Source organism: Chrysochloris asiatica, unplaced genomic scaffold, assembly GCF_000296735.1.
Source record: "Chrysochloris asiatica unplaced genomic scaffold, ChrAsi1.0 scaffold00506, whole genome shotgun sequence".
In the NCBI taxonomy this organism is placed as follows: Eukaryota; Metazoa; Chordata; class Mammalia; order Afrosoricida; family Chrysochloridae; genus Chrysochloris; species Chrysochloris asiatica.
In genome coordinates, this window is record NW_006409024.1 from 262,481 (window position 1) to 274,875 (window position 12,395).

General features: G+C 39.4%; 1 protein-coding gene and 1 pseudogene across 1 annotated transcript in view; both read left to right on the forward strand.

The window, feature by feature from the left end:
* Positions 1-12,395, forward strand: part of CNTNAP3 (contactin associated protein-like 3) — a 243,023-nt gene that overhangs the window by 182,541 nt on the left and 48,087 nt on the right. Inside the window, exon 15 of the mRNA XM_006877478.1 lies at positions 823-1,041. Within this exon, the coding sequence (XP_006877540.1) occupies positions 823-1,041 (219 nt within the window). The remainder of the gene's footprint in view (positions 1-822; positions 1,042-12,395) is intronic.
* LOC102842107 lies at positions 7,144-8,330 on the forward strand (annotated as a pseudogene).

Below are 12,395 nucleotides of genomic sequence, written 5' to 3' on the forward strand. Positions count from 1 at the left end.
ATAAATTCTGCAATTTTAAATAATCAGAATTTTAAAACTAATGTGTTAACCAGTGATTCATGAAATATAGCTGTTGATGACAATTTTGTTCCACTTTAACTGTGTGTAGTCAAGATTGTTAAGCAAAGTACTCAAAATAATTCATTTTTTACTAAATTACAGAATCATTTGATTGAGTTGTCTTGTCATATTGTTTGTTCATGTACCCCAAACCTAATTTCTATCAAATTTTCAGATCATACTTATAAATTTTTATTGTTTTAAAGCATTTTAAATAGAATCTCCCTCTCTGTGTTATGTCATAAACACACATACACACATACATATGATGACTGCCATCGAGTCTATTCTGACTCATAGTGACTCTGTGTAGGGTTTCTGAGACTATAAATCTTTATGGGAGCAGAAAGCCTCATCTTTCTCCCTTGCAGCAGCTGGTGGATTTGATCTGTCAATGATGTTGTTGACAATCCTACAGTATCACCAGATCTCCATATACCTATAGAAAGAATATTTTATGCCAGATGAGCTGTTAGGTTTTTTTTTTTTTTTTCTGTAAGTAAGCATCTCTACTATTCAGGGCTTGGCAAGATGAGTAGCCCATTCAGGATGATGAAGATGTTAGGATCATTTTTGTTTTCTTTGCCTCCAGGACACAGATTTGTTTTACTCTCCTAGCCAACCCTGAGTAGCCATTGTCTGCATCACTGCCACTGTCTCCTTTCATAATAGGCATGTCCTGGTACTTTTCTCTTGTCTGCTCAGGACTGGTTTCCCTCCCCTTGAATGACCCTGAGCAACTCTCATGTCTAAAATTCCCAGCTCCCACAGAAGTGACCTTTTCCTTCGATGTGGGGAATGGACCTTGTGAGGTCACAGTGCAGTCACCCACTCCATTTAATGACAATCGGTGGCATCACCTGAGGGCAGAGAGGAACGTTAAGGAAGCACTCCTTCAAGTGGATCAGCTGCCTCGAAAGACACAACCTGCCCCTGCTGACGGACACATCCACCTACAGCTCAATAGCCAGCTCTTTGTGGGTGAGTGCTGGGGGTTTGTAAATAACTGAACCATAACTATGAATATGATAGTAACAACAGTTATCTCCAGTGATGATGGCCATTCCATTTGACAGTACCAACACCATATTTAATAGTTGCAACCGGGAACATAAGTATTATGTTCCCAGTTTACAGATGAGATAACGGAGGCTCTTATCTATCAAGTGGCATGACTACAGAAACCCAACTAGACAAGAAATCCAAACCCATGATTTCTAAAAAGTTTTTATTGTGATTTGATTGAAAGTTTACAGGGCAAACCACCAGTTTTACGTTCAACAAATCATATACTTTGTTTCATTATAATGATTATAATACATGTAATATCAGTCAACAGTATTTCTCTCTAATCATTTTAGGTCTTTTTTTTTTTTTTTTTTTTCTTAAAATACTCAGGCATATATGTAATAATTTAAACCACTTAAGGGCACATTCTGCAAGCCTGCCTCCTGGCCGCCAGCAATCAGTCCCTCTCTTTCTCTCCATGTTCTCATCTCTGCCTCTATCTCTGGCATCACTGCTTCTCTTGATAGGGTCCCACATTCTGCTTGTGCTCTTCTCCCTTGATTGTCCTACGGTCCTCTGTTTCTGGACTATAAGATTAACTACTTCCCCATTTTTGATACAAAATTTCTACCTTTACAGTTGCGACCGTCTCAAGTAGTCATGATAACAATTACTCGCTATTGAATCATAAGAATCTTATCCCCATCTCTTTTCACCAAACCAATCTAGACAAGATGAAAACTATTCAGTGGGGACTCTATCTTCCCCTGCATACAGCCAGTCACTTCATGCCTTTATCACCCCCTCATTTTAGGTGGCTGTGGCTGTGTGCCATGGAGTCGGTTCCGACTCATAGCAACCCTATACAGGGTTTCCAAGGCTGTAAATCTTTACGGGAGCAGAACGCCTCATCTCCCGCGGAACAGATGGTAGTTTCAAACTGCTGATCTTGCAGTTCGCAGCCTAATTCGTAACCACTACGCTACCAGAGCTCCTTTTAGGTAATCAGTGTTTAAGTTGCCTGACCATATCTACCCTGTGCACAGAGGGGATAGCATTGATACTAGATATGAAGACTCCATCCCTCTCTGTTGGTATTTTGAGCTACTACATCCATGAGTATAGGTCAATTTCATCAAGTTGTAGCAATTTATCCTTGTTTCCTTTATCCAAAAAAATTGTTTTTTTAAATTTTTATTTTTAATTGTCCTCTAGTTGAGTTCTGATTATCAAGCCATCGAGGCTAGGTCAAATGGGTACTATTTGCAAGTTTGGATGTTCTCGTGCTCCAAACCCATGTTTGAGTGATTTCCAAGTTTGTGCTTGATAATATAGATGATCTGTGTTTATTTCAGCTACTTCTTAATAATGCCGCTTATAAAATAACTAGCAATTTTATCCACTTCTTCAATTTTGCCTCTCAATGGATTTAGAGATCCTACCTTGTAATTGTGGCTACCAGTGTCCACTCAGAAACAGTCTAGTGAGGGACAATGTACAAAGAAGAAATACTGTGTGTGTACCAGGGCTTCACTTCCAGAAGCCCTGCTTCTGATTTCCTATTCATAATCTAATCTGGCTCCTTTATTTTTTTAAGGAGATTTTATTAAGTCTAATTAGACTTTATTAAGTTTGATCATTTAAAGATCACAGTTCTGAGTAATGAAAGTCTTCCCATGAATTTACTTGTTTATTGTTCTATTATTGTTCATTTTTCCAAAGGGAAAAGTTCTATTTTGCAACCTTACTTTTTGTATTTGTAAACAATTGTATTCTAATTTGGAAACTGAACATATTAAAATAAGTGGTTCATGGTCATTTTTTATGCATGTTAAAATAAGTACAGACACAGTAAAACTGAAAACTGATAAAAATCACAAATTATCAAACAGGGAAAATACTTTGCCTTTGCTAGAGGACGCCTATAACATCTGGGGACTAATGCTCTTTAGTGAGCTCGTGTGTGCATATGTGTATGTCTGTACAACCCATGGCACCATAAAGACTCAGCTTCAAGCACAGTTAGTTCTTATTGCATGAGACTTCTCTTCAGACCATCAAACTGCTTGACATTAGGAGCACCCACCTCCATCAACTGCTGTCAGTTAACCTTGACTCATGACAACCCCATGTCTGTAAGAGTAGCCCTGTGTTCCATAGGTTTTGAATGGCTGATTTTTCAGAAATAGATCACCAGACCTTCCTTCCAAGCACCTCTAGGTAAACTCTACCCTCCAACTTTCAATTACCATTCCCATTAGAAAAAAATTTTTAAACTTGTGAAGCTAGTTGAAATTCATGTTTGAAAACCTATCAGAGACTGACTAGATCTGAATCCCTGGATTTGGGTACAAGAATCAATATTTTTTATGAAGTCCACCTTTCAGGTGAGCCCTATTCTCCAGTACTTGAGAACCATTGTCCTTAAGCTCACGTAAAACAGGATAGAAATGTATCCGTACTTTAGAGTAGATGGGGTAAAATTGCTCAACAAAATTCTTGTAGGAAAGTTTTTGCTACCCTTGAAAAATGAGCAGGTACAATGTTGCTATGGGGAAAATATACCCTTCTATAATTTTTCTGACTTGTTTCTCACCATTGTAGTTTGCAGTTTTCTTAAAACTTATTCCCTTATTTATGTCCTGTGTCCTTTGAGAAAATCTATCAAGATAACCTCTTTGGTACACCCCCAAACAGTCACCATTACCTTTTGAGCTGCCTTTTCTGCCTTGAATTTCACTGACCTAGAAGATCCAACTACTATTTTGGTTGGATCCTTGCTCTCTGGACACTACTAGTAAATCCAAGACTCATCTCTGATTATTATTTGTTTCAGAAAATCATCTGTATTAGCTTCAATCTTATTTAAAAGGCTAATGGAAAGATTGGCTATTTGAACTGCTGATCTTTATGCAACTGAACTCAGAATTTGGCACCTGTTGGGCCAAAAACTTGCCAAGGCCAAGATGTTCACTTAAAATCGAGAATGTAAATCTCAACGTCAGTAGCTATGGTGTCAATGATAATTCAACAGTTGTCTTCTACCAGTTTTGGGACTTCCGCCTCAGTTTCTTTGTCAAGATTGATGGTTGTCTCTCTCGTGGCTCATTTTAGAGGTCTTTCTGACCTTCTTTGAAATGCTTGGTCTGTCTGAAAACTGTTGTTTTATATGGGGCAGCATTCCTACCAACATTTAGTTGCAAAGCATCCATAATTTTGGAAGATGTCCACTTGAGTTTTGTTAAAAATTTGATACTAGCCTTGACCTCAAAGTCTTTTTTTGTCCATCATACAAAATGTATCCTTTGTTTCGAAGGCACCCTTAACAAGACTAACACCAGTATATTACTGAGAGAACTTGTCTGCAGTCATCAACTAATTGCAGTTGTTGTAACTGTTAGGTACCATTGAATTGGTACTAATTTATAGCAGTCTTATGCACAATAGAACGAAACACTGCCTTGTCTTGTGCCAACCTCACAATCGTTGCTGCACTTGAGTCTGCTGCTGCTGTCACTGTGCCAATCTATCTCATTGGAGGTCTTTTAATTTTTGCTAACCCTCCACGTTACCAAGCATTTTGCACTTTTTCAGGGACTGGTCCCTCCTGATAATATGTCCAAAGTATGGTAGACGAAGTCTGGCCATCCTGGCTTCCAAAACAAAGAGCATTCTGGCTGTATTTGTGTTAACACAGATTTGTTTGTCCCTTTGGTAGTCCATCGTACTTTTAATATTCTCTTCTAAAACCATCACTCAAATGTATCAATTCTTCTGCGGCCTTCCTTATTCATTGCCCAACTTTCCCATGAATATAAGGGTATTGAAAATGCCATGGCTTCAGTGAGGCGCACCGTAGTCCTCAAACTGACATCTTTGATCTTGAACATTTTAAAATGGTCTTGTGCAGCAGAGTTGCCTAATGAAATACATCCTTTGATTTCTTGACTGCTGCTTCCATGAGTGTTGATGGTTGATATCAGCAAAATGAAGTCTTTGACAACTTCAATCTTTTTCTCCATTTTTCTTGATGTCATTTATTGATGCAGTGGTAAGGATTTTTGTTTTGTTGACGTTGAGGTGCAACCCATAATGAAGGCTGTGGTCTTTGAACTTCATCAGTAAGTATTTTAAGTCCTCTTTGATTTCAGTAAGCAAGGTTATATCATCTGCATATCACAGGTTGGTAATGAGTCTTCCTTCAGTTCTGATGCCATGCTTTTCATATAATCCAGCTTCTTGAATTATTTGCTCAGCAGACAGATTGAATAAGTATGGTGAATGCACACAACCCTGTCACACACCTTTCCTAATTTTAAATCCTCCAGGTTTCCCATATTCTATTCAAACAATTGCCTCTTTGTCTACATACAGATTCTTCATAAGCACAATTAATTGTTCCAGGACACTGGTTTTCTGCATTGTGGTCCACAGCTTGTCATGATCCACACACTTGAAAGCATATGTATAGTCAATAAAATACAGGAAAACAGCTTCTTAATATTATCTGCTTTCAGCCAAGATCTATCTGATGTCAGCAATGTTATCCCTCATTTCAATTCAGTCCTCATCTGAATCCAGATTGAACTTCTGATAGTTCTCTATTCATGTACTGTTGCAGTTATTTTTGAATTATAATTAGCAAAAATTTACTTGCATACAATATTAATGATATTGCCTGACAATTTCCATATTTCATTGGGCCACCTGTCTTTTGAAGGAGCACAAATATGGACCTCTTCCAATCATCTGGCTAGGTAGCTATCTCCCAAATTTCTTGGCATAGATGAATGAGTGCCTCCAGTGCCACATCAGTTTGCTGAAAAATTTCCATTTATATTCCATCAATTCCCAGAGTCTTGATCTTTATTTTCTTCAGTGCCATCAGTGCACCTTGGACTTCTTCCTTCAGTATCAATTGCTCATATGTAAGTTCAGGCTGAAGCTGAAGAAAACAAATCCACAAGAGCCAAAATATGATCTTTAACATATCCCACGTGAATTTAGAGATCATCTCAAGAACAGGTTTGATATATTTGAACCTAGTGACCAAAAAGCAGAGGAGTTGTAGAATGATATTAAGAACATCATACAGGAATAAAACAAAAGGTCATTAATAGACAAGAAAGAAAAGACCAAATGGCTGTTAGAAGAGACTCTGGAACTTGCTCTCCAATGTAGAGTTGTAAAGCAAATGAAAGAAATGAAGACGTAAAAAGCTGAACAGAACATTTCAAGGGACAGCTTGAGAAGACAAAATCAAATATTATAAAGAAATGTGTAAATAAACTGCAGTTAAAAAATCAAAAGGTTTTTCTAACCCTGTTGAAGGATTCTGTGGTCAAAATATTGAATTATGCAGAAATCATCAAAAGAAGATAGAAAGAATACAGGGAATACACAGACTACCAAACATTTTGAAAAGTACACAGACAAAAGTAGACAAAATAGTTGATTGGGACATACTAAAAATTAAAAACTTATGTGCATCAAAAGACATCACCAAAAGTGTATAAAGGGAACCCACAGAATGGGAAAATATCTTTTGCAATGACACATCAGACAAGGGACTCATTTATAAAATATATAGGAAACTACAACACCTCTACAAGTAAAAGATAAATACCCCAATTAAAAAATGGGCACAGGACATGAACTGACACTTCACCAAGGAAGAGATCCCGGCAGCCAACAAACATATGAAGAAATGTTCACAATCGCTAGCCATTATTGTTGTTGTTGTTAAGTACCCTTGAGTCAACTCCGACCCATAGTGACCCTCTATAGGGTTTCCAAGGAGCAGCTGGTGAGCTTGAACCGCCGACCTTGCAGTTCAAATGGCTTTGCAGTCTGGCACATTAACCCACAGCGCCACACCAGGACTCCATTAACCCATTGTTGTTGTTGTTGTTGTTGTAAGTACCATGGAGTCGGTTCCAACTCATAGGAGATGCAAATCAAAACAACAATGAGATATCATCTCATACCAGCAATAACAGTAAAGATAAAAAAAATAGAGGACAGGAAGTGGGAGCCCCGTTGGAGACCTAGCGGTGGAGCTGGCCGTGTACCGCCATGGCGCACATCACCATTAACCAGTATTTGCAGCAGGTGTGTGAAGCAATTGACAACAGAGCTGGACGATCGTGTGCAGAGTTGGTATCGTTTCAGCACCCTCATGTTTCGAATCCACGGCTTCAGTTGCCCTCTCCATAAGAGAAGTGTCAGCAAGTTTTGGAACCCCCTTATGATGAAATGTTTGCAGCTCATTTAAGGTGTACTTAATGCAGTGGGAAACCATGATTTCATAGAAGCATACAAATGCCAGACTGTGATCGTTCAATCATTCCTGCTAGTATTTCAAGCTCACAAAGAAGAAAACTGGGCTTTGCCTATCATGTACGCAGTAGCACTTGACCTTTGAATATTTGCTAATAATGCAGATCAGCAGTTGGTAAAGAAAGGAAAGAGCAAAGTTGGGGACATGTTGGAAAAAGCAGCTGAGTTATTGATGAGCTGTTTTCAAATCTGTGCCAGTGACACTCGTGCTGGAATAGAGGATTCTAAGAAGTGGGGGATGCTGTTTCTGGTGAATCAGTTATTTAAGATTTACTTTGAGATCAATAAACTCCATTTGTGTAAACCTCTAATTAGAGCAGTTGACAGCTCAAATCTGAAAGAAGATTATAGCATTGCACATAAAGTTACGTACAAATACTATGTTGGACGCAAAGCCATGTTCGACAGTGACTTTAAACAAGCTGAGGAGTACCTGTAATTTGCCTTTGAGCGATGCCACCGCTCAAGTCAGAGGAACAAATGGATAATTTTCATCTATTTGCTTCCAGTGAAAAGGCTGCTGGGTCACATGCCAACTATTGAACTCTTGAGGAAGTACCATCTTATGCAGTTTGCCGAAGTAACTAAAGCTGTAAGTGAAGGCAATCTCTTACTACTGAATGACGCTCTGACAAAGCATGAAACCTTTTCTATTTGCTGTGGCATTTTCCTTATTCTTGAGAAACTGAAGATCATCACCTACAGGAATCTTTTTAAGAAAGTGGATTTGTTACTGAAAACACACCAATTTTCTCGTTGCCTTGAGATTCATGCAAGTAGAAGATGTGGATATTGATGAAGTCCAGTATATTCTGGCTAACCTCATATATATGGGTCACATTAAAGGCTGCATATCCCATCAGCATCAGAAGCTAGTTGTGAGCAAGCAAAACCCGTTCCCTCCACTCTTGACAGTGTGTTGACCAGCTAACCCTGGAGACACTGTTAAGATTACTCAGACTCTCTCCAAGGCCGCTTTTCCCAGGATGGTGACTCTGAGTTTGTCCTCAGACACACCTGGATGACGACGATAAGTATTCTTTTATCATTCCTAAAGAAGGCTCACCTGACAGAGATTCAGAAGTCTTGTCTCAGAACAGTGAAAACCCCTCACTTGGCCCTGAAGCAGTCTCAAAACTCCGGCAAAGGAGGCTTTGTCGTTATGGCAGCTAACAGTTTACTCTGTATAAATGTTGTTCAAATAGACTAGCTTTGTAATTTTTGGTAAATTTCTATAAAAAAAAAGATGTTTTGAACTTAAAAAAAAAAAAAATAGAGGACAATAAGTGCTGGTGAGGATGTGGAGAGACTGGGACACTCCTGCATTGCTGGTGGGATTGCAAAATGGTCCAGCCTCTCTTGAAAGCAATATGGCGCTTCCTCAGAAAGTTGAAAATAGAAATACCTATGATCCAGCAATTCCTCTACTTGGTATTTACCCACAAGAAAAAAGAGCCACAATCCGAGAAGATATATGCACACCAATGTTCATAGCAGCACTATTTACAAGATGGAGTCAGCCAAAGTGCCCATCAACTGAAGAATGGATAAACAAACTGTGGTACATACACACAATGGAATACTATGCTACCTTGAAGAACAACAAGGAAGCTGCAAGCTACCACATAACATGGATGAACCTTGAGAATATTATGCTGAGTGAAATTAGTCACAAAAGGAGAAATATTGCATAGGACCATTATTATTGTAAAAGATTAAGACGAAGAACCCACACTAAATGGGGAAAAAATTATATATATATTTGCTAATCACCAGGATATATGGGATGAGAGGAGGGGAGGGAGGGGAAGATAGAGCACAGAGTAAGGAATGCACACAGGATAGTTTAGGTGCGGGGAGGAGAGACAATACACAAGAAGAGGGAGGGAAATGGAAGAACAAAGCACATGGGAGAACAGTTAGGCAGGCTCACATGGGCTAAGTGGGACAGGGATAATTGATGATGTATGTATAACCTTGGAACAACAGGGCTCCGAGATACAAAGATTAAGGCACGGTTTGAAGGGGTAAAAGAGTGGAATAGTGTTAAGATGCTTGGCTACCTTTTGAATCTTGGTTTCCCTTATGTACCATTGTAAAATAGACACTTGAGGTAGGGAGAAAGGAATAGCCAGAATCATCACTACAGAAATCTTGTAAGTCCGTCTTCAACCTATAACTGATTGAAATACCGCAAAGGGGGCTAGAAGTTGCTCAGTGAAAGAGGCCTCCTTTGGAGCCTTTACATTGCACAAGACCATAGGTGGAATCCAGAACCCCATCCAGAACTGACTGAGGTAGGAAATTTCTACTGGAAAGGACGAGTAGACCAGTGTGGAGTGGCTAGAACAGAAGATACTTGGTGAAAGAAAAACTTGCAGGAAAAATTCTAAACAATAATGGCAGTCTGATTGATTACTACAAGAGCAAGTAAGCTGTTTGCCCGAGAGCCATCAAGGCAAGTGGTTGGGACCCCTCAGAGCAAACCCCCTTCTAAGACTAAGACTCAAGGGGAATACATCAGCAGGCATATAGTCTGGCTGGTGACCATGTTGGTCAGCGATAAGGGAAGAAGAGGGAAAAAAAAAAATCAACAAAGTTGAGAGCTAAGCCTGACCACATTCAATAGACCCCTGTGAACCTGGATGGAGACCTGGATGGCAGCAGTAAGGCAAGACCTGGAAACTCCTGGACCCATAGCAGTGACATGGTCACAGAGGACTAGAGTGGAGAGTGAAGCATCCAGATGATATGAAGTGAGGGGAGATGCACAAGAACACCCATACTTACAGATAGTGCCCACTTGACCTGGGTTCAATGGCTGGATGATCAGAACTCTACTAGAAGAAAGAAGTGGGGGAAAAAAAAAAAAAAGAATAACCTGTTATAATTTGGTGAACTTTGCCTATGCTTATGGATGTAGGAGCTCAAAAAAGGGAACAAATCTTTATAGCAAGGATCACTTATACCCCCTCGGTACACAGGGTTGACAGGGATGGGCAACATAGACATTGACTACCCAAAATGGTGGGTGGGGGGGCCCTATAAAGGCAAGAAGTGACTGGCTCACAAGCTTTCAAGAGGGAGCCTAGTTCCAGACAGGGCAGGGGAAGGTAGAATCACCACTGAATGATTTCCAATCCGTTGGGACCGGGCTGAGGAAAGGAAATGGAGATAAGATTCTTGTGGTACATTAGTGAATAATTGTCATCAGGATTGACTGTGAGGCTAAGAAATATAGAGGTAGATGTTTTTTGGAAAAAAGGAGGAGAGTGATTGATTTTGCAGCCCAGGAGTAGAGGTCCTTGGGACCATCAAGTGAGAAGAACGCAGAGCGGGAACCTACCCAGAGAGGTAATGACACCAGGGATGGAGACAGAGACTATGACGAGGAAAGATGGAGCGGCTGGGGACACTGGACTCAGGGAGGGAGAAGGGCTCTGTGCTGGCAGACAGGGGGCAGGCCTGTGTGGTGTACCCTTTGGGGTTATTTGATGATGCATGGAGGGGATTGTAATCATTGCAATGAAACGAAATATGATAGGATGAGTGTAAAGCTGATGTTTTCCCATGTAAATGTCACAATAAAAACTTTAAAAAAAAAGAAGAAAGAATGAACCGAGTTACTAATTGCAGAGACATGTTTAAATACATTTTGTTAGGAATAAATCCATACATGTGTGAAGTGAAACCATAGCAGCAATACTTTATTTCCCCTCTTACATTCATCAATTTATGTACATCTTGTCCTCAGAGCTGCCAGAGTAGAACGGATTTGGACTTTGGTAAGATTCTGCATATTGTTTTCATGTCTTTTGCCTTCATGTATGCCAAGGCATAAGACAAACTACTTCCAAATATTTAGTCACTGAAAACCGTATGAATAGCAGAAAAACAATGTCAGATATAGTGCTGGAAAATGAGCCCCTCAGGTTTGAAGGCACTCAAAATATGGCTGGGGAAGAGGTGCCTCCTCAAAGTAGACTATGATGACCATGATGACGCGAATAAAGTAAATCTGGTGGGAGAAAAGCCCATGGGTCCTTCATTTGATGATGGGGTACAACTCAAAATGAAGAGAAACAGCTGTAAACATCCATTGAAAATCGTAACATGGAAAGTACGAAGTATGAATCTGGGAAAATTGGAAGTTGTCAAAAATGAAATGGAACACATAAACACTGATATCTTAGGCATTAGTGAGCTGAAATGGACTGGTATTGGTCATTTTGAATCTGATGACCACATGGTTTACTATGCTGGAAATGACAAGTTGAAGAGGAATGGTGTTGCATTCATTGTCAAAAAGAACATATCCAGATCAGTCATGAAGTCCAGTGCTGTCTGTGATAGGATAATATCCATGCGCCTACCAGAAAGCCCAGTAAATACCACTATTATTCAAATTGGTGCACCAACCACTGAAGCCAGTGAGGATGAAATAGAAGAATTCTACCAACTTCTTCAATCCAAAATTGATCAAACATGCAATCAAGATATATCGATCATTACTGGTGATTGGAATGCAAAGGTTGGGAGCAAAGAGGAAGGATCATAGTTGGAAAATATGGTCTTAGTGATAGAAATGATGTGGAGAATGCATGCTAAATTATGAAAAACCAATGATTTTTTCATTTCAAATACCTTCTTTAGACAGCATAAGAGATGACTATACATATGGACCTCACCAGATGGAATACATAGAAATCAAATTGACTACATCTATGGAAAGAGACGATGGAAAAGCTCCAAATCATCAGTGAAAACAATTTGAATTTAGAGATCATTTGAAGAACAGATTTGATACATTAAACACTAAAGACTGAAGACCAGATGAGTTGTGGGATGACTTCCAGAATATCATACATGAAGAAAGCAGAAAGTCATTAAGAAGACACGAAAGACGGAAAAGGTCCAAATGGATGTCAGAAGAGATACTTAAATTTGCTCTCCAGCATAGAAATGCTAAAGCAAATGGAAGAATGAAG